General features: G+C 40.2%; 1 protein-coding gene and 1 non-coding gene across 2 annotated transcripts in view; both read right to left on the bottom strand.

Annotated features, from left to right (window-relative positions):
- Positions 1-9,384, bottom strand: part of ngfra (nerve growth factor receptor a (TNFR superfamily, member 16)) — a 28,128-nt gene extending 18,744 nt beyond the window's left edge. The window contains exons 1-2 of the mRNA XM_040044412.1: positions 8,959-9,384; positions 6,092-6,254 (exon numbers count right to left, since the gene is read on the bottom strand). Of these exons, the coding sequence (XP_039900346.1) occupies positions 6,092-6,254; positions 8,959-8,997 (202 nt within the window). The 5' untranslated portion in view covers positions 8,998-9,384. The remainder of the gene's footprint in view (positions 1-6,091; positions 6,255-8,958) is intronic.
- Positions 9,385-15,953: 6,569 nt separating this feature from the next.
- On the bottom strand, positions 15,954-16,027 carry trnai-aau. The gene has a single exon. It is a non-coding gene; the product is annotated as a tRNA-Ile (tRNA).
- Between the last annotated feature and the right edge of the window lie 7,051 nt (positions 16,028-23,078).

A 23,078-nucleotide genomic window follows, 5' to 3' on the forward strand; every position in this document is an offset into this window, starting at 1 on the left:
GAAAATATCACTTTATTACCAAGGTTGGATTTTTTTAATGTAAATTGGCAAACACTTCCAGGAGTTACACTAATGATCCAATGTAACTCCCGCCTTTATTTAAGCTTTTTGTAACTGAAGTAAGACTAAATAATAACCATCATCACAAATGCTGATAATAGGCATAAACGTCTAACTGCAAGGTACCAAACAACAAAAGAAGCAGATACTGTTCAGTAGGATAGCTTCAGATGTTTTAGCTTTAGGTTTAACACAGGCTAATATTAGCTAAGCTTCACTCTTTGATCTGCCTGAAGTAAGAGTGTGTAAACTGGCGGACTGAGTAGTAGCGTCATCTATATAAAACACATGTTATTTCTGGTTTGTGTCATATGTTTGCTAAACCTTCACAGGGTATGTGTGTGTGTGCAAAAAACCTTGAGTTTAAGGCACATTTCACTGTATAAGTTTTTCTTGTGAGTTGTGTGCAAAGGGAGAAAAAAACATATCAGACCACAGTAGTGTTATCAGAGAAATGAGGTAAAAGCTGTGGTGACTTATTACTGGCTGCCTTTGAATTACTCCAAGCTCTTCAGATTTGTTCTTCTGTGCTATTTGGAGTCGGGAGGATTTGGGAGAGTTCATGACTGAGGAAATGATGACCTCAAATTAGCTTATTCTTACACTGAGAGTTCCTCGGGGCACAAAGTAATCTATTAATATTGCATTTTCATATAGACTTATTTTCAGATATAATTGGATGCCTGCTGAATTATGCATACAATGTGAAAGCGAGAGTGTTTGTGTGCCCTATGAGTGTGCTTTAGCAGTTGAATGAGTTGAGAGTATAGTAGAAAGGCCGACAGGGGTGGGGGGCGACACTGAAGCTCACATTCATTACAGAGGCAGTGTCACTGTTTTTCAAATACCTTTTTGTGTGTGTGTGTGTGTGTGTGTATAATATAAGAGCGGTCACCTTGAGAGAGCTGCAAAAACAACACAAAAACTGTTGTGTTGTACACAACATTCAATGGGTACAACGCTGTTTGGAATAAAGGTTTCACAACATGAGATTTTGCGACAAGAATGCAGCTTTATAAACTGCTTAATTAACACCAGACATTGCTCGTTTTACTATGAATTTCACAAAAATGGAGCACGTAGCAAGTTTACACTCTTCAAAATCTCCTCGCCGTCTCCGTGCTGTTTGTCTTGAAGGGAAATAAATCATTGGGAATGGCGGAACTATAAATAAAGCCACATGCCTGTGTGGATGTCTGGGACTTGCAGAGCTCTTATCTGCATATCCATATGCTTCGGAATATGTGTTTTTCACAGGAATTGCTTAGCGGGTGTCGTGTTGAGAAACAACATATTGTCAGTGTGAAAAACCCTGCAGCAATGTCCCAGCGCTTGCTTTTACGTTGTAAGCGGCTCCGTCAAGTAAACATTGGCACCAATTGAAGCTCTAAACACCTTGTAAACAGCAGCGCTGCTAAGAGGCCGACTATGAGACCTGTCACATTATACAAGCAGACTGAGCGGAGCAGATGGAAGTAATGATATAGACACAGGTAGAATGATCAACAAGCTCTGCGCGAGCAGTCGCTTGATTCGCTCGAATGATTCTCTAGATTGTTTGACGCAGCACAACTATAAGCAGTCTGTGAGGGTGGTCCCAAACCCCCCCCAAAAAAACATATTCTAGTGTTGAGGAAGGGCTGGTGTACAAGTAGGAGGAGAAAGGGTCACGGGAAATGAGGCAAGCAGGGATGTAAGTGCATTCAGTTTCCTTTTAGACAGCATCAAATCCTGTGCTTTTTCTTTAAGGGTGAGTCTGTCATCACCCTTTGCTCTTATTACTGTTTGCAGGCAGAAGTGATAGAGGAGGGTGACACTAACTGAATGATCCAGACACAGACAAGCACCAGATCTCCAAAGTAAATAATCATTTGAATTTGTGAGGTTGAAACCTTTGTTTTGATTTCAGTCAGGCTCAACCAGTAAACCTCCCCTCCTCATTCATTTCAATTATCCCGCTGCGAACAGGCTTCCTCGCTAATTTTAACTCGCATGCATGAGTCCCCTTTGCAGTTCTTGTGCGTAAACATGCCTAAATGTGACCATATGCAGCGAGTGTTCAGCAGGAACTGTCAGAAGAGATGTGTGTGGGCGTGTGTCTGCGGTGCATGCGTCAGCGCTTTCATGTGGAAAGAAGAAAGGAAGAAAGTTAAAGGCCATCAGGTGAGAGTGCATTCTTTAATCAAATATGGCCTTCTTTCTAATTGTCCCCAGCTGAGATCTGATGAGCACACATCAGCGTTTAGTGTCACCGTGTTTGGCTATAAAGGTGGTTGCGGGTAAAGGGAAATGTGGTCGTGAATGGGGGCGCGATGCACTTAAATTGTGCCACTTCAGCCCAGGAGGACCACCCCCCTCATCTAACGCTGATGTGTTTCAGCCCCATTAGTGTCATCAATAATGTAGTTCTCGATGGCCTTGAGGCTATTTGATGATGTTCACAATCAGCACTTTAGGTGTGAGCATGAGCAATGCTGGACATTTCCTACCCTTCACAGAAAGTACCGTGTTTCTGCTTAGACGCTACCCAAAACGCTGACCCTCTGCTGACTGAGGATAAATTATCAACATTTGGAAAGTTGCGTGACGGCTTTATTTGGCTTTTTGAACACAAATCATTTCTGTCTGTAATTATCACCCTGCTTCTTTGGACCACTTTGCTTCCCCGAGATTTAAAACAGGTGTTTCAAACATAGAGGGAATATTATTAACCGGAGCTATTAAAAGGAAGACCAAATTAGGCAAAATATAATTTAACAATCAATGTCCGCTCTTGCATCCCGTACTAATGTCACTTTTTTTTAGGGTGTTATGTAGGGAACTAGCTTCATCTGATACATCTGCTACAGCCAGAGAAGACCTGCCAGGAGAAAATCTCCATTTTCCCTTTCTTTATCCAAAGTTAAAAGAAACTTGATGCTCTGCTTCAGCCGTCCCCAGACATTCCATGATTTGAATTTCCTTCTTCCTTTAATTTCCAGTGAGTCCCAGTCCAGTTGGCCAGCAGGGCTCTTCCACATTGACTCCTGGGGTTTTCCCCCACATATTGCATTCAAGCACCTTTGAATGGCTTACTAAGTGAGGCAAGTCTGGTTGTCTTATCTCCCATGACAGCAGTGAAAGTGAAGGAGACTGATAAATATTTTATTGCTGCTGATGCTGGCACTCGTCCCGAGCTGGGACCAGGGAGACCATTGGTAGGTGGAGGAGTAGAAGTGGGATACAGGAAGTGGGATATTAAAGGGGGTTGAGGTGAATACAGATTTGCCCTTATTTACCGTGAAACAGGAAATGGATGTGTTGGATTTTACTCCTCAATTATTCATATCTGCACTTTAGGAAATGTATTTATAGCATTCGTTTTTCGAGTAAGGTCGCTGTTTTAGCCTCTAACCTTTGCTTGTATATAAACGCCACTCAGCCTTATTTTAGCGACTGTGCTCCTGGGGGGTTTCAGGTGCATTAATATTTAAATTGCTGAAACAAAAACAATGCAGAAAAGTATAAAAATGCATTTGCACCGGAAATTGAATTTAACCTCCTGGGTATTTGAGGTTAATTGTTGAGTGTTTATCAGTGGTGAATACTGTTCCTGTATTGCAAAGCAAGATAATTGTTCGCTGTTAGAGGCACAATAGGCTTTTCAATATGGTTTAATTAGCTGGATCAAATTGGTAAAGATGCACTGATGTAACAGTATGCATGATAAATGAGCAGATCGTGCCCTTTGGTGCCTGGCTCTCTAATACCATTTTATCCGCTAATACAGACGATGAGTCATAGCAACAGGAAGGGGGAGGGGAGAGGGGGGCGGCATGCTGGCTGAGAAAAGTGAGAACAGGAGATGAAGGGAGACACGACAAGAACTGGTGTAGAGGAGTTGGGGATGAGGGAGAGAATGAAACAACGTCTATTCAGAAATACAGTCAAGAGAGCCAGCCCACATTATAGGAAAGTAGAGCTGCGGTTTAGCATCTACACATCATCTGCCACTGTTTGCTGTAGCAATATGAAAAGGAATATGGTGTGCAAGACGAAGTCCTCGTGACGTCAAAGCAGTGATAAAGTCCAGACGCCCATGAAATAGCAGCGCGCTTATCCTCAGACTCCAGACACCACTTAGTCATTCCAAGTTATCAGATGCGTTTTTCAATGTTAACTAATATTTATAATATTAATTCTTAATCTGGATTTTCAACAGCGCTGATGGAAAATCATAAAAATTTTCACTTTTACTTTTGCACATCAGCCCATTTTTGTCAAATTCATGCCTCTTCCTTTGCTTTGACACAGTAGGTTTATATGAAATTGACTCATTGTATCTTACCCGGGGTTTTTTCAGCCTGTGGCACTGTTTTGCTCTACATGTAGAAAACTGGCTCCCTGTTCTTGCACCAACAACTGCAGCTCTTGAGATACCCAAGGCAAAAAAACTTCAAAGGATTGAAATTAGACCGACTTGAGATGCTTAAATAACATAATGTGGCTCAGAGATTTGCAATTTGTTATGCAAACAAATTCACAAGTCCAAGACTTGAATTCTCTGTGGATAAAAAGTATTCCTGCCAGTCCGTAATCATTCCTCCACAATTTAATCATCTCCCTCGTAATGGCATCCAGTTGATATTTTGGAGGGTTCTGTTTAGCACATGGGACGATTTTGATGTTAAAAGACTTTTGCTCAGCACTTCTTGTTTATGAAAGGATTTTTCAGCACATGTTGCCTTAATGGATTCACGCCACAAGTCAGTGTTAAACAGTTCTGCAGCTTTTGTTGAACTACGCAGTGACACTCGAGACCTTTACTTTGCATGCTGACAGAGCTACAGAACAAGAGAACTGCTACGACAAAATGCAAAAATCTTATTTTCTTCTTTGTGTTGTTGTGAAGTTGGAACCTTTCCCAACTCTGGGAAAGCATAGAGCAAGCCCCTAATGGTTTACAGCCTCAGCCGAGCTTTAAATGAACACATTTGGACCCACTTACAAGCATCAAACTGATGAACTCCTGCATTATTTGGGGGTAACTTGATAGAGACAGATCATACAGTTTATACAAATTGTTCAATAATAGTATTTCTGGCTTTGAAAATCTTTGTTTTTAGTTTGGATCTTGAGACCCCCAAATATAAATGGCATGTGTAAATAAAGATGATGCAATTGTTAAAAGTTTGTGTTGATCACATGTGTCTATGTTGGTAATCACATTCAGTTTTGCAGCTGTGTGTGAGTTTATATGTGTATATACTGTGTTTGATTTGTTTCTGGATTTATTTTAATCCTCTTACATTAGCCTTACAAGAAGTAGAGTCAAGTTTTTTGCATCCTAAAGTTCTATAATGCAAAGATTTAAGAGTTGGTTGCTTAATGCCCGTGATAAAAAAAAAAAAACATGTTCGACCTGCTTTATTAGAACCACTCTGCACTTATATGAAAACTCTTTGTGTGGTTTGTGGTTGTACTTTGGTTGCGGTAAGACTCATTGTTGTTGAGCTTTGTTTAGGCGGAACGTTTCAGGGCCACAAATAGGAAAAGCAACACAAAATTCCGTAAATATCACAAAATGGTTTCAAAAGTGTTATCTTTTAATACAATATTTTGAAACTTGCTTGGTTTATGCATTGTTGCCTATTGATCAGTAAAAAAAAAAGTGTTTTCCTAGTGGAAATGAAAAAAAATCTATTTTTACAGTTAGGAAAAAAAATGCTTTTGGCTCATGTAAATGAGAAAAAAAATCCCCTTGGTTCTTGTGTGTTTTGCAGCCATAAATAATAGCAAGCCATTGGTAGAGCGTTTGCACAGTATTTAATCAAGTTGAAAGCTGTAAATGTTAACAAACTGTTAATTAGTGGATATGCAGCCTCACTCTCCACATCTATTCTAGGATTTAACCTAAAGCAAAAAACAAACATTTCACCAAATAATGATATATTAACCAACATCAGAGAAACTTGCTTTGTAACTTTGATTTGATTACTCTATTCATTTTTAATTGCATGCACCATAATAATAACAGTAATACAATACTCACTGTCCAAACACTGAGTGCAGACGGTCTGAGTAACGCCGCATTTCTTCAACACTCCCTCTCCAGGTGGACACTCAATGCAGCATTCTCCATTCCTGGTGAACTGGCGAGATTCGCAGGAGAGAAGCACAGCCCGCTCCGTCTTGGAGGCCAGCACCGCTGCCACCTGGCACACCGGGACACCGGCACAGTAAATCGGAGAGCAAACTTTCACACATAGACAAACGTGCTGCGCAGGACCGCTGTGGCGTGCAAGGCAAAGCAAATTGATGAAAATTACTGCCAGGTGTCCAACCTGTTCCTTAACTCTAACTGCCATTGGGATTCATCATAAATCATGTTGTCTCCGCCTACATTAGACACACTTTAAACAAGGCAGTCGTCTAAACTGTCCTAATAGCTCCCCTAAAGGCACATCAGCTCTAATAGTAAACTTATGACATGCTCCAGCCAGGGCAGTAAGCATAAAATCATGGGTGCACGACATTATACACATGCCTGTCCTAATTACTGTCTAAAGGTGAAAGTTGTTGTGAATGTCAGCCTCTGCTTCCGATCTCCTCTGGCACATGCGCACAAGCACTTGTATTTCTACACTTGTGAGGACTTTATAAATTGTAAAAGTGCATTTCCTCTCACTAACCTCCCTCAACCATAACATGCATGTGTAAATCCATCCTTTACTCAAATTGGTCTACATGATGGAGGTTCATTTTTTTATTAAGTTTGAAGGTGAAAGTTTACATTGTGGAGACTTTTAACAATAAATGGGAGATAGGCCCCAGATTAAAAAAAAAAAAAAAAGTTCACTCGTGTGAGTCAGCAGCTGAGGTCATGAATTAATTCTAAAGTCTTGTTTCTTTGCATATTTAAGCACCACATTTAATCATGTGGTCTCTGCACTCTAAATGCTTTTTATGGTGTTTCTTTCATGCATGCACAAATTATTTGTCACTAATATCCTGTCTGGTAATGCCCCATCCTCCCCCATTATCACCTCCTCTGTGTTGCATTTCCCTCAGTCCTCTCTGATATAAATTCCATGCAGCTTTACTCGCAAAAGAACTGAGGCTTGTTCCGCTGGTGTGTGTACAACAATGCGAAATGAAAAGAATTCATACCCAGACGTTGGAGAACAAAGAAAAGCGTTATACTGAGTCACTTTCATGTCCTGTGGCTTTTATTATGTAACGAGCAAAAGCTCATTTCCACTTAATTCACATTTGCTGAGACATCAATTCAGTCTTTTTTCTGTCTTTCTCTCTGTCATCCTTCCTTGCCCCCCCCCCCTCCTTCTCTACTGTTCCTGCTTTCATTCAGAAACAGATGTACTGAGCAGCTAGCAACGCTCTCTCTCTTTCTCTCATTCCCACTTCTCTTGCTCAATATTTCCCCCTATCTGTCACTCCACTTTTTGCTCTCAAGGTGCATTCCTCTTCCTAATCATTTTTCCTGACTTTACAGCCTGTTATCTCAACGTTTTTGCACAAATTTCTGCATCTGTAAGAGTACATTATCAGACTTTGAGTCTGCAAAAATGAAACTTGGGTGGATCCCAAAACCATAAAAGACATTCCTTCTTACAGGGGATGGATTCATGTCTCTAACTGCTCTCCCCTTCCTTTTACGTCTCACAGGAATTTCACTCAGCTAAAACACAGATTAATGACAAATACAGTGAAATGGGCAGCAGGAATATGCATACACATATTAATAAAAATGTACAGTGACACAGCTATGATATGCTTGGTTTGCTCCCACTTCAATTTCATGGTCAATTTGAGAGTTTATTTCTAAATTTAATTCTACCAAAGTGCATCCGACCGTCACCACTCTTTAAACCAGCTGTCATAACAGAGTGTCCGCTCACATCCAGGGCTGTTCACATGATGACTGAGCCACACAGCCCAATAAGACCAGCTGCTGTGCACTTAACAGAGTGCTGGGAGGATGTGACCTCTGCTTCTGGCTTTATTACCACCATCTCCTATAATCAACCTTTTTCCTATAATCAGTACTTTAATTTTAAGAATGATATGATTTTAAGCAAAAACAAAAAAAAGAAAAAAATCCACATTTTTGCATGAACATTCAAGCATCTTTCTCTGGTTTTCATTTAACACCCCAAATATGGCCAAAATACCCTAAAAAGTAAACATTTTGACAAAACATTATTATAAACTCATTACAGGTATTAAACTCTAGGTCAAAGCATCCACCAGAAGCTTCTGGTGTCTGCATGTGACCCAGGGTGAAGAAGATATCGAAGATATTTTCCATAAACATAATTCCAGCAGTGCTTCTGAACTTTTTCTCCCATGCGTGAAAACCAAAAGGGAGGTACAAGTGCGCATTTAGGGGAACGTGTGTGCGTGCTTGCGTGCGTGCGTGCGTGTGTGGGTGGGTGGGTAGGTGGGTGCGCGCACAGCTGAACATCAACTGGTCTGTCCACAAAGTCATAATCAAATGAGTTTACATGTAGCTACATGCAGCACCCGCGTGTCATGTTTAACCAGATAAACGACTTACTGCTTGCCTCACAACAGCAATAAAATACATATTTACAAAGATATGACAGAAATTTCTCAAAACGGATTATAAATGCCACACAATGGTCAAGAAAAAGTCACCACGAAAGTCCCAACAGGAGCAGCAACAGCACAGATTTGCAAAGTGGGAAACAATTTCAGCTCCAGATGGCATGTTACTGAGGGAATCATTATTGAGACGTCACAGTGAAAGGAAATCCTTAAAAAAAATGAAAAAGTGAAATGAAAAAGTCCATCGGGTCACTGAAACTTCCATTTAAAGAATGACAGCATTAAAGAAGCAGGGTACTGCTGCAGTCACTTACTGCACAGACTACTTACCAAAGCGCATGAAATGACCAGCGAGAAGGTAGAAGTCATCCTGATTCGTCAGCCGGAGTCACATAAAAGAGATGTTGTGCAGAGAAAGCAGAGCTATGTGTATGAGGAGAGCCGCTCAGCAGAAGTGCTCATTTTAATTCCAGCGGCACGGATTTTATCAATCAGTCCGCACCATCGCGCGTCTGTCCGGGACCTCTGGACCGGAGTCAGTTGCAAGTGTAGGTGCACCTCCTCAGCAGCGCCACTACTTACACACTAACGCACCAGCACACAGAGTGAAGACGAGGCGGAGGAGGAGGTGCAGGAGACCGTCCTGTCCGGAGTACTGCAAGTGCACTGCGGAGGAGGCAGGCGAAAAGAGGAGAGGGCCACGTCCACCCTCCACTTTATTACTCCTGATGCTCCTGCAGTGCAACCTGCTCCTCTCCCTCTCTCTCACACACACACGCACTCTCTCTCGCGCGCTCTCTCTCTCTCTCGTTTTAGTCTCACGTGAGGTCTCACTAGCTGAAAAATATCAAATAATGAAAATGATTCATATTTATTATTAAAGACCGACATTAATGTTTTGCACATTCAGTAATAATCCCCACACACGTCTTTGTTGTTATTGCTATATACCCAAAAGTATGTGGACACATCTGTCTACATTCTTTTGGCCCCACAGTAACACTTTCATGCCACTTTTATCCTGCCTTTGATCTAATATCATCGCGCACGTTACTAAAATTAATGATACTGTATCTTTATATCTTATACGAAAGACTCAAGTGAGAGGTTTGGGGAAACCCTCTTTCTAACACCTGGGCTAAGTCGACCACCGAGTATCAGCCAGTTTACGAGTAATGACAGTTATTCGTGAGTGTCTACATATTTATGCTAATGTAGCGTTTGGTTCTTCAATTAATCGTGTTTTTTGTGGTGGAGTGGCTGCTGGTGTGCCAAAGACTTCGCTGTAGCTTGTGGCATTGTTGAGCTGGATTGCATTATGCTAAAGTGTGTTTCTAATGTTTCTAAAGGTGAAGGAAGGAGGCACGATATTGGAAACAGAAAGAAAGAGCACCACGGATTCCAGTAGTCTCCAAACTTACCTCTAAAATTAGGTCAACAGAAAAACAAGTCCACAAAATCACTGCAGCTATTCCTTCTTTTATATTCAATAGTGGTTTTATTTTACTTCTTTATCTTTTTATTGTCATTATTATTTTGAATGTGTTGTGAATCTTTTGCAAAAAAAAAAAAAAAAAGTATAGTCCTATGATGGACTTCAAGGTGCATTGTCGCCATGCACCACAAGAGGGCGACTCAGCTGAGCCACATCAGCAGCAGCTCAGTCTTGTGTGATGATCTTGAGCTTAAGACTGAAAGATGAGGTTTTTCTTCCTCCCACTTCACAGCGAGAAGTGCACTGTGAAAAGGATTGATTTTCACTGAATTCTGGTTTCGTGTGTTGCTGATGCTACGGCACAATTTAGTGCTGTGCGTACTTGAAGAGGAGCCTCCTGAAAGGGGTTTAGACTATAAATGTGTTTTTGATGTCTAGTCCTGAATTTTATCTACCAAGCTGAAAAGTCTCTTTAAATCATGACTCATTTTCTAGTGCAGCATTTGGCAGTTTCAGACTTTGACTGCATTTTGAAATAGTGCATTTTGAAACACTTGTTTGGAAACCTGCCAGACACGTTGAGGTTTATTGAAGTTTAGATCACATTAATCCCATTAAGTGCCATCTGCTTCATCTTTTTTTTTTTGTCAAGATCATACTAAATTTGGCGAGACCACTCCAAAACCACTAATGCACGTCTAAGGATTGTAATTGTGTTTGATGCCCATTGAGGTACTTAGCCTTTACATTTAAGGAAAACCAGTGTTGATGGATATTGATCCAAGAAAACGTGGCAACGAACCAGTTGGAGTCACCAAAAATTGGACAGCTTTATCTGCTTCAAACCTCTCCCAACCTTTTCTTCTACAATCTCCCTGACACTAGCATTTCTACATTTTTCACACTGATCATCAGCTCAGGGGACACAGAGGCTGATGTCCCTGAAACAGCAGCAGCAGCCACAAGGCGATTCAGTTACACTGTTGAGATCCGAATGCTCTTCGTTATTGATCTCGGGACACATCAATTTTCCCACTTCCTACATCCTCCTTTAAGATCACCCCTGTATCATCTCTATCTAACCCCCTTCTCACGACTTTGACAGCGCTCTTCTCCATCAATACTAGCGTCTTTGATATTGCATTCCTATGATGATCGTGCTCGAGCCAGGATTTACAACCTTTAATCACTACAGTGTCAGTAGAGCCACTACAGAAGTGCAAGTAATTACCACGGGTCCTGCCATTCCTGCACATGTTAAATAAATGTTAATAATTAGCTTGTTTCAACCTTGTTGTTGATGCTGTCATCACTGTTCTAACAGTGTAACATAGATGTTCTACAACACGCAGAGGAAACAGCCATAAATAGAAAAATGCCCTCTGAATGTGAACTCTATTAGTGCTGTAACTGATATATGTTTACAAGGCCTTTGGTAGGATACATTCTTTTTGCATGTATCACGTTTCAGTCTTATTGCTGGTCGGCAAAAGGAAACATTATGTCAGCCGGCAAGGTCACAATTATAATATAATCTTGATGAAGAGGGCTTGCTGCATGGTAAAAGGCGTTAGTTGAGGGCAGCAACACTTGACATTCCCGGCAACACAGTGTTATTTATTTATGTATTTAATTGTATGTAATTTATTTATCTCTTCTTCTTTTAGTCAAAACCTGACCAAGGGAAACTTAATTTAACTGCACAATAACCACAAATTATACTACAGTGAGCATTTAAACATCGCAAATAGCAGTTTAAGACTCCCTTCATCCTCGCACCAAATGACCTATTTACTACAAATTGGAAGAGCAGGTAGTATCTGCATCTGGTGATCAAAAATGACTCATCTCAATTTTTGGCCATATAATTTTGATGTTTTTGTAACCCAGCTGGAGGCCAAATTAAGCATGTTTTATCAAAACAAATCCAGTTATTAAGACAATAATGAGCAACGTGTATGTCCTTCCTTTTATGCACGTTCATACCTTCCTATTGGTTTTTACCTATGTGAGAAAAACTTTGGCTTGTCGCAACCAGTCTTGATACCAAATACTTGAACATCCGAATACTAAGAGTATCTTTTAGTGCATTGAGAATTAATGCTGCTTAAATATGTGAGTAGTAGTAAAGTTCATTTGTACTGAAGAGGAAAACTGGACAAAAGCAGAGGGGGGGGAGAGAGAGAGAGAGAGATTGTAGGATAGAAAATTTTCAATTTCAGTGGACCCAGCAAGCACCAAGTTACGAGTCAAAGAACAGAATTTTCTGTCTTTCACAGACAAAGGATGTCACTTGGTCTTCAAGTAGTGACTATAAAAACATTCCAATGATGACACTGTGCTCACATATAATCATGAAGTCCACCCACGCTTTACATATTTTCCGTTTTATGCAATTTAAAAGAGTGCAGTGGTTGGGTGTAGTTTTGGCCTCAGCCACAAGAGAGGTGGAGCACTCATCCTGTATTGCTGACACACAAGTGGACAAGCGAAGCTGGTCCTGGACTGTGAACTGTGCTGGAAAGAAACTTTGAGTTAATGAGCAGAAGCTTTATGATGTGCAGTGTGTGCAAATAAAGTCAGGTGTTTGCGTAGCATTGACAAAAGCCACAAACGCATAACCAAGTTTGGGTTTTTTGGACAATTCTTTTCACTGCGAGCTGTGCAAAGTGATTTATTAAGTTAGCTCCTCTCCTAATTGGGTTAGTGATTAATGACTTCCACTACTGAACAGGATGAACCTCATTTTCTCCATCTCGTATTTTCATAGGGTTTCATCTTGTCTGAATCCCTGTGTGAAAGAAAACGGCGGAGTTCGCTGAGCATTACTATAACTGAATGCTGAACAAGACAAAACCGTACCCAACTCTCACTGAAAGCACCAACCGTCACAGTCACACCCTTAACTGTGAATAACTTTTGGCCGTTCTACGACTTACAGTTTTTTCTGATTGCTTAAGCACATTTTTTGTAACTATTGGCTAATTTTGCAAAACTCTTCACACAAATAAGAAAACCTGTCACCCAATCATCAAAACATTGTAGTTCTCTTGCAAAAGCAAACACAGCTAGATTAACTCTTCACACCTTCGTAAAAATGGTGTTTCCGTATCAAACAGTACACACAAGCCATCATCTACTAAGCACACAATGCGCCAACTGCACACTGATGGTATGAATACAAAACATATCTGGCTTTTGCTTTCTCTGTGCACAAGGTAGGCTATGTCAGTTTGAGCTCATACTTCTGTCATAGATCCATAAGCATAGAGGGATCCAAACTTCAAGTACTGGTGTTTATTCAAACACATCAAAACAAACACAAGTGTTTATTTCCAAGTATAGGATAATTTGCAATCGCCATAATGACTATATGGGTTACTTGGTCTGCAGTGAACATGCTTCCTCTGCCCCCAGCATCTGGTCATCTAGCAATTCTGTAACAATTTCAGTATTTTTACATCAATGGTATTGGTGTGTTTCTCATTGGCATATGGCAGTGCTACAAATCTTTGTGCGAAGTGACTGTACTAACCGATTCTCATTTCAAGATGTCCTTATGGTGCTTGCTACAGTGTAGCGGCTCGAGTTAGGCTGGACCCGTTGGCCAGCTACCCTCAGGGTCATTCCACGGTTGATTACATGGTCCACTATTGTAGCTCTGATGTCATCAGCAATTCCATTTCTTATTCTTCCTACCCTTCCTCTCCCCCCTCCTCATCTTCCTCTCCCCCCTCCTCATCTTCCTCTCCCCCCCTCCTCATCTTCCTCTTGCTCCTCCTTGTCCTTGTCGTCCTCTTCATCCTACTTCTTCACCTCCACGTCCTCTTCCTCGGCCTCCTCTACTTCTCACTCTTTCTGCTCCCTCCATTGTACTCCGCACACACAGCTTACCTGGATTATAGTGCTTAGGCTGATTGCAAAGTGAACTAATTATCTAAAAAAGTTTTCACATGTGAAAGCGTGCCAGACAGTTGGCAAATTAGTGTTAATGATACCCATACATGTGTATACTTTTGCTAGGAGTGTGTTGGAAATTTGGTAATTGAGTGTTGTGCAGTGAATTGTGCCTACAGTTTTGCAAAGTGTGTGTTACAAAATTGCAAACTGAGAGCAAAGCAGTTTTTGTGCTTTTAGTTTTGCAAACTCAGTGAGTGGTTTTGCTATAAGTCTGAATAGTTTTAGAGATTGTGCTACAGGAATCACAGTTAGGGTTTAAGCATTCAGACAAAACTGTAAATATTTTGATGCTTGATTATTAAATAGATTAGTTACATAAAAGATTAATTATACAGTTGTCTCGAAGGACCACTTTTTTTTCCTCCTCTACAGTTAGAAATTTTAACATATATATATATATATATCTATATATATATCTATATATATATAGATATATAGATATATAGATATATAGATATATATACAGAGAGACAGAGAGACAGAGAGAGAGACAGCAGAAAGAGAGAGAGAGCGAGTTTTGAGATGTGAGAGATTTGTGTCGTTTAGCATGTTTGGAGTGTGTAGTTAATGTGTTTTCTTGTGTAGTTAGTGTGTAGAGTTGTGGATAGTTTTGTGTTGTGTGTCAGAACAATGAGGCGACTGCTGTCTCCAGGTAGAAACAGGAGTGATACACCTGCTGCTGTCAGACCTGCAGGTATCAGCCTGTGATGTTCTCCTTTATAGTGGACAGAAATAATTTTTTTTGGAGTGGCACAAATAATTTGTGTGGCATCTTATTGAATGCAGAACAGCTGATTGTTCTGTAAATAGTTTGAAATGGTTATTAAAAAAATCAAGGTAAAAGGTAAATGGCTGCAAATAACTTTGTTGTTTGCAAAACTTGTGCATAGGATTTTAAAATTGACAATTTATATTTGCATTTAAAGTTATGAAATATGATTCATTAAACATGTTTGTGGTTGTTACAGTAAAAAAAAATACTTTTTCTACTCTGATTTTATGTTTTTTTGTCTGATTTTTTTTCAAAGTAACTTGCCCAACACTGCTCATGACTGAGGGTCCTCGTCTATGTGGACAGGGTTTTTCAAAGAGCCAATGCTATTGTGCACAGTGTCCGCAGGACAAGGGACTTCTCCCAGGAGAATAGCATCAGTCTTTTGGACCATCCTGCATGTTCCCCTGATCTAAATCCAATTGAGAACCATTGGGGAAAGATGGCAAGGAAAGTTTACAAAAATGGACAACAGTTCCAGACAATAGATGCCCTTCGAGGCATGCCAAGCATGCCACAACAAATTTTTGAAGTGATCAACAATAAGGGTGGAACTACTCATTACTGAGTTCATGTTTGGACCTTTGATTTCTCTTTTGGGGGGGGTTACGGGGTGTTTTGGAGGTGTGGTCCTAAACTTTTGATCAGCTGTAAAACAGCCTCTTTCAGTTTAAGCATTGTTTTCAATAAATTGCATGCTCACAGAAATATTTTGTCTCACTCCCATTTCTTCTTGTTGCATGTTGAATCTCGACTTAGAACCTTGTTAAGATCCAACCATGCAAAATATGATTTTTGCCATTTTTCAAGTGGTCTTAAACTTTTGATTGGGACTGTATATGTGGATTGACTTTCTTTTCCAAGAAATGAGATTTGTTGGCAATTTTGTGCCCTAGATGCTACTGTTTGGTCTTCACCCAATCACAGAAAAATACATCCGTGGGTGTAATCACCATTTTTGTACACTTGTAGCCACAGTGGCTAACCTTTATTTATAAATGTATTCTTAAACAATCCCCTTTTATTTTTGAAATGGTCTCAGATTCACTCAGTCTTGTTTTTTCCTATATACTTACACTCTGCATTCATTCACTGAAGCAGCGTGTAGGGACGGTACCTTGCTCAGGGGTTTGAGCTTTCCCCTCCCAAAACAGCTTGTGGCCCGTACGGGGATCGAACCCACGACCTTGGCGTTATTAGCACCACGCTCTAACCAACTGAGCTAACTGGCCTACCTTGCATACCACCTCTCTGCCGGATATTGATATGTGCTTAACTTATTCTATTTAAATGTGAACATAATGGAAATGGGTTTTTTTTGCCTTCCATGAATAGAATAAAAAATATTCACATATTCAATACTTGCCTTTTGTTCACAACCTGATTGCAGAAATGTGGGGAAAGCAGTGTTAAGGTTAATACTGCTTTGTCAAAAACATGGCATAAGATCTGAAAGAACGATGTAAACTGAGGGAATGGATTTGATTTCTTGCATACTGGTGTGGATATAAAATACAGATGTTGTGGTGTTTAGACAAAGATAAGTCTAGTCGAGACAAGAGCCTCTCCTGTTGAGTCTAAAGACGGGATGACCCCTGTGTGATGTTTAACCACACTGATTTCTTATCTGTTTGCCGTTGAGGTGACACATTGTGCCTGATGTAACAGTTGGAGGCCCACTGTATACAGTTATGTCTCAGCATGCATTGGGAAACATGCCGGGGGAGCCATACGGAGTCGGGAGAGTGGACGCCACATGTTTTTAACTGGCTGCCAAGTAGGGGATAGTACATCACCTGTGACTGGTTACAGATCTAAAAACAAGAATTATAGATGAGATTCAACACAGAGGAGGAGGTGCTTTCACCCTTCACAAATCGTTTGCAAATATAAAACCACAAAAAGTACACGCTGAAGACTGGAGCTGAGCCAGAGCTGGAAGAGAGCATACACTTTCCTCCTGACAGGCTGTCTTTAGGCTGTCATATAGATGGTGTGTGTGTGTGTGTGTGTGTGTGTGTGTATTTCTTTCTCCCTAGTTAACTTAATATCAAAGGTTCAAAGCAAAGAATAAAAACGGATCCTTTAGCGTTTAACGCACCATGCTGTGGTGTTATTTCATGAAATAGAGAGGTTTTCTTACAAAAGTGTTCCCATATTTCAAATATATTTATGTAAAACAGATACTGTAAATTTCAACTGGATATTTCATCTCAGAATTTGTGGTCTGTTACAAGCAGAAATAAATGTTTTAAATATAAGGGTTCTTCTTCCCAGTAGCTTAGTAAAAAGAAAGTATGCCCATGTCGCTTCTGAGGTTTTACACATCAAGTAACAACCATAACACCCTCACTCCTTCCATAGGAATTATTAGGGTAAGTAGCAGCCAGCTGTTTATAATCAAACGCAATTAATTAACTGATAATGAGCAAGTGAGACCACTTCTATAAAAGTGGACGTTTTCACAGTTTGCTGGTCTGGAGCATTCAGATGTTTCTTAATATAATGGCAAAGTGGAGGGACATTAACGATTGTAGGGTTGTAACATAATTTCCAACCAATTTAAAGTCTATTATTCTGCAGTAAGAAAGATTATTCACAAGTGGAAAATGTTCAAGACAGCTGCCAATCTTTGCAGGAGTGCACGCCCCAAAAAATTCACCCCAAGGTCAGACTGAGTCAATCTTCAGAGAAACTGCAAACATCCAAGAGCTACATCTTGGGCTCTACAGGCCTTTGTGAGGATGTCAAAGTTTACCACGGTACAATTAAAAAAAGACTGAACATGGGTGTCTTGTTTGTAAGGGTCTCTCTGAACAAATCACAAGACTTTTGGACAGTGTCCTTTAGTCCAAAGTGGAGATTTTTGGCCATAATACTCGGCACCAAATTTAGTGAAAGCCAAACAAAGCATATCAGCTCAAACAGCTCATACCAATTGTCAAGCATGGGGATAGAGGGGTGCTGATTTGGGCTTATTTTGCAGACACAGGACTCGGGCACATTGCAGACATTGATCACGAACTCCTCTGTATACTAAAGTATCCTAGAGCCAAATGTGAGGCCACCTGTCCAACAGCTAAAGCTTGGCTTAAGTAATGCAACAGAACCGTGACCCCAAGCACAGCAGCAAATCTCCAACAGGATGGCTGAAACAGAAAAGAATCAACCTTTTGCAATGACTCAGTCAAAGTCCAGACCTCAACCTGATTGAAATGCTGTGCCAGAACCTTAAGAGACCTGTGCATAAGCAAATGCCCTGAAAAAACTTATTATGTCCTGATATTTAAAACCTTCAAACTGACAGAGGGTGTAATTTCTTTTTGCTGTGACTGTATGTATTTTGAAAAAAACAAAACAACAGCAGTACCAGATCTTGCACTCATTTACAGGCTGTTTTATGCATTTTAAGACACATGGCTGATGTTTTTAACAGTTCTTTTTCCCTCTGAGCAGTGCTAAGTGATTTACTTAGGCATACATTTTCTCCTCTTCTAATTACAGTGAGTGTGTGATTAATGACTTCAGCTGCATTTTTATCCACAGAGCACGATGAATCCTACTTTCTCCTGTTGCTTCCTTTTTGTCTGAGTGTATGTTTGTGAAAGAAACTGTCCCCCTGGGAAATGTGCTTCAGTGACTCATGTTTACAGTGAATTTTTACAAAGCCAGATTTTTCTTTCTAATCTCAAGGCCAATTCATTGGAAACACACCAGTGTTGCCCAAAATCAAAGCAGAGAGTCAAAATTCAAGACTTTTCATCGTAGAGTTTCCTGCTCATCTGTCGTGCTTGGACGTTCAAAGCCGTGTTTTCAGCCATATACATTCCATAGTGAAGGAACAGGAAAGATGACCTGCCGCCAGCGACTCACACAGGATGCCAAGTTGGAGGCAGAAATGAAAAGAAAGCTGAAGTTGATTTAGCAGCAAACAAGTTTACAATAAATTAGACAAATTCCTGAACAGTTTCCAAGGAACACATAAAAATAAAGCAGGACGTAAAGGCTCATTAACAAAGTAGCTCCTGATTAACTTGTTGATGATTAACTGTTAAATTGCACAAAGACAAATTACAAAACACTCTGAACAAGTATCAGCTGCAAATCTGAGCTAATCTTTTGTTCTCATAATGACTTGTGCATATGAATGTAGTTGTGCATCCAACTAATTAGCCATGCAAGAGTTGGTATAAATGGACTGGCATAAAGTTTCATACAGGCATTGACTCGACAGTTCACCCTTCAGGATGAACTGTTGATCCCTTAACTTTTGATCTACAGCCAAAATGGCACTATGTGTAATTTGTACATGCTGGATTTGCGACCTGCAGATCGTGTGAAGAGTTACATGTGAAATGTGAGCTTGTTTTGTCACCTGTGAATGGGGCAGAATAGGGCAAACAATGAAACGGATGGATTTAGCCCAAGCCAACCTTTTTATGATCACCCAAGTAGCTTTGTGCATAAATGCAACCAAACAAAACATAAACTGTGGATAACAGAAAACCTGAAAAGCAACAACACATAAAGCTTTTCATATTAGAGAGGTTTCTGTATTGTAAGCCATGGGACAACATATCTCATAGCATATTTTTAGATAATACCTCTGAGAAAGAATTTATATTGTGCACAGGTCTGATTATAGAAACAGCCACATGACAAGTTAGAAAGGTAGAGAGAGAAGGTCAAAACCTTGCTTTTCCCTCACTTCCACACAGCTGTACAATCACACCATGAAGTGGGTGTAAATGTCAGATTGTAGTATACAGAAGGTTGCAGAAATGGTCAGATCCCCTAATGAGAGATTTGGAAGGTGCATGGTGAGGGCCGGGTTATGTCTTTTTTTTTTTTAATTTTATTTTATTTTTATCTATTTTAGCATTACAGTGTAACCATGCTGTTTTTGTCCTGTGTCATAAATTGCTAATAAAAAACACAAAAGTCTTCCTCATCCATTGCATGTGTGGACATTAAGACCGTGTCCTTTTTTCTAACTTTATACAATAAAACTGGTGTTGCAGGCCTGGTCTGCCTCATTAAAAAATCTCTTCTAATGAGAAACAGTATAGATCAATGTTTATGTGTTTTCTAAAGAATTGCTTTATTAGAAGTTTTTCTTTTTAAACCAGAATACTAATGTGGAAAAGATTGCATGGTGTATTTACCCCAAATACAACCGCACCCCAGGTCTCCAGAGGTTAACCCTTTTTCTGCGTGTGATAAGATGGTGTTCTGAAGTGAGCAAAACAAGGGAAATGTATTGTCTGAACCAAAACAGAAGGAAATCCTGTGGTTACTGGATAAGCACTGTTCAACTGAATAAATCATCAGCATTAATTAGTTAGAATGAGTGACTACAACTTTTTGGCTGGATGTTGCTATTTTTAACATTTCCCAGAAAAAGTGCCCCAATGGTGCCCTCCTTCTTATAAGTCTGATTCACATGTGCTGGATGACCGTATCTTGCCAGAAAGCCTCTATTTCGTGACAGAGTGGATGGATTTCCAGGCAGCCGGAGGATGCAGCAGAGGTGTAGTAAAACATCTGAGTGAGTGTCATATTGCTTCTGAGATGGTTCACCATATTTACAGTGACCCAACACACACTCGGCCACCAAATACCAGTCGTTTCATACTTGATAAACCTCACCGAGACGAACTGTACGGAGAATAGTGTTATTGAGCAGGTGCGACGTTCCCGGGCGGTCGTATAAAACGTGGCCTGTCTGTGCCCTCTGTCTTGACACGGCTGGTGGTCGGGTTGTGTTCACATTCAGATTCACCTGCAGATCCCCTGCTGTCATCGCGTGGGGAGGCAGTAGCATGAAAGTACCAAGTTGTAAAACATGTGACCCCTAAGTACAAATGGTCCCAGTGTAACAGGAACCAGACGCTGCGAGCGCAGGATCACAGGCTCAGAAAACGAACACATCCGTGCAAAGACGGCCATCTTAACGAGTCATTTCCTCTCATTTAGTATGAATTTTTTAATCTTCGAGCCCTAGCAGTACAGTGGTGCAGTGTTTGCCTCACAGAGGGTCCTGGGTTTTAATCTGCTGACCAGTTGGGACCTGTGACAGACTAGTAAGCTCTTCTGGGTGTACAGTGCCTCTTGCCTCATGACAGCTGGGATAGGCTTCAGCCCAACTGTGACCCTGACTTGAAAAAGTGAAATTAAATGTATGGAAGGATGTATAGTTAGGAGCTATGTACCTATAGCCATGCTCTTTTCATACCCAGTGGCATTACTAATTAACCTAAATGTATTTGTCTCTTTTAATTAAAAACCATCTCTTGCTGTCTTTTTAAATCTGCCCTGCATTAATAAATGTGGCATAAATATTCAAACTAAGCTTACATAATTCAAAACATTTATTTCATTTTTAACATTTAATATCTTTACTGTCTTACAATAAAGATAGACTTTAAAAAAATCACAAATACAATCATTTTCTTTCATTAAATTTTTAGCCTGCATTCGTGTTTTTCTGGAAACTAGGTTGCATACTGAATATTTGCCCTTCTTCACCAATAATTCACTGTAATATCTAGCATGACGATTTTGTGTTTAGGGCTTTAACCACTGTAAAACTTGACTGCGAGAAAAAGAAGAGTGAGATGAATTTAGCCATGGATAAGAGGGGTAATGCTATTTTATTATACTCATCTCCTGCCTTTTATTACTCCACATGGGTACTTAAAATTTAATTGTCATGTTTTATTGTTTATGAGATGCTGCTTTGATCATTTTGCTAGTCCTGAAAATGACATGAAAGTCTAGTTTTCTTAAACACTTTTGAATGGCTCGTATTAGCACAAATTCTTTACTTGTCACTCTCTCAATCTTTCACTTCCCTCGTAGGAAGTGAAAGATTGTCTCAGATAAGATCTTTCTCTGATCCACTGTAAAAGGAGTAGTAGTTCTTATCTGGCTGCTTTTCTCAATTGCTTCATGGTGACGCTTCAGCTAACCACTATTATCCTCCAAATGGATGAGCTGTTTCACTCAAGGTGATGGTGATGGAATATTGATGGCATTATTAAACCTTCTCCGCACCTTGAGATTGCATCGAACACCGCCGTACGTAAGACTGCCGTTTCTTCTGAATCGATCAGAAATGTTATTATCATGGTGCACAAATTGATGTCTATGAATAAGGGAGGATGATGTCCTTTTTGTGTGCCTTTATGCGCAACCTGGGATCATAAAGGCCACCGATGGTCTTCTGATTTCTTAAGCATCTGGGAGAAAGTAGACGTCATATGAAATGAGACAGAAGCGGTCGAGAAATCTGAAAAAGAAAATCTGAAAAGAAGTGCTAGGAGCAAAGCGAAGGATAGATGTGTTGGCAAAAAGGGATTCGTTGACTGAGAGCAATCCAAGGACGTGCATTGACAGCAGGGCACCAAAAAGAGACTAATGTGATTAGCTGGGTGGAAGATATTGAATAGCAATAATACAAAACCTGATCCTCTTCCTCTACCTTCCTCCAATCCTTTACATCTAGAATGTGATCTTCCACAGCAGCTCAATACTATGAAATAATATTGAGTAACGAAAGTTTTAATTACTTAATCCGTTTTTGTGCGCGCGGATCTGGGTGTGCATTTTGTTTTTACGTCCTAATATGATTCAACCACTGCATGCAAGAACAGCAGCAAGGCTGATAGAGGCGTTTGTGTTTCTCTGCTCGTGTGTGTTAGGTGTGTGGTAGCCTTGCATTTCAGCCCCATCATGCTTTCTGTTTCACTGGAAGTGATCAAAGGCCTTGTGTTCTCAAGTCGTGTTCCTTCAAACGGCATACATGGCTGGTTGCTAATGTGCTGGAAATCCTCGGCACAGAGACAAAATAAACTCGTGTGTGTGTGTGCGCGCGCGTGCATGCATGTGCGTCTGTAATGTATATGTCCATTTGTCATAATTCACAGCTCTGAACATTAAATCTGTATTCATTGGCGTGGTTTTCTTTCCTGTCCCTGTTTTTTCCATTATTTCATTTCCCTGTATCCCTCTTTGCACATTACACATTACAATAACCTCCTCACTTTCCTATATGTTTTTTTGTTATTCAAGCCATACACCTCAGGCTTTCTCCACTCAGCCAACCTTTTTATTGCCTAAAAAAAAGACCAGTGGCTGAACTGTCAAATAGCTGCACATGATTAAATACTGTTTAAAAACCAGACTAAATCCATGGATCCTGCCATTTATAAAATAACCCCTATTAATGTGTTCATGTGTCACAGCAAATAAGCACATCAGTATATTTGTGCTCTTGATAAA

The sequence above is a fragment of the Simochromis diagramma genome, unplaced genomic scaffold (genome assembly GCF_900408965.1).
Source record: "Simochromis diagramma unplaced genomic scaffold, fSimDia1.1 OVJJ01000321.1, whole genome shotgun sequence".
Classification (NCBI taxonomy): Eukaryota; Metazoa; Chordata; class Actinopteri; order Cichliformes; family Cichlidae; genus Simochromis; species Simochromis diagramma.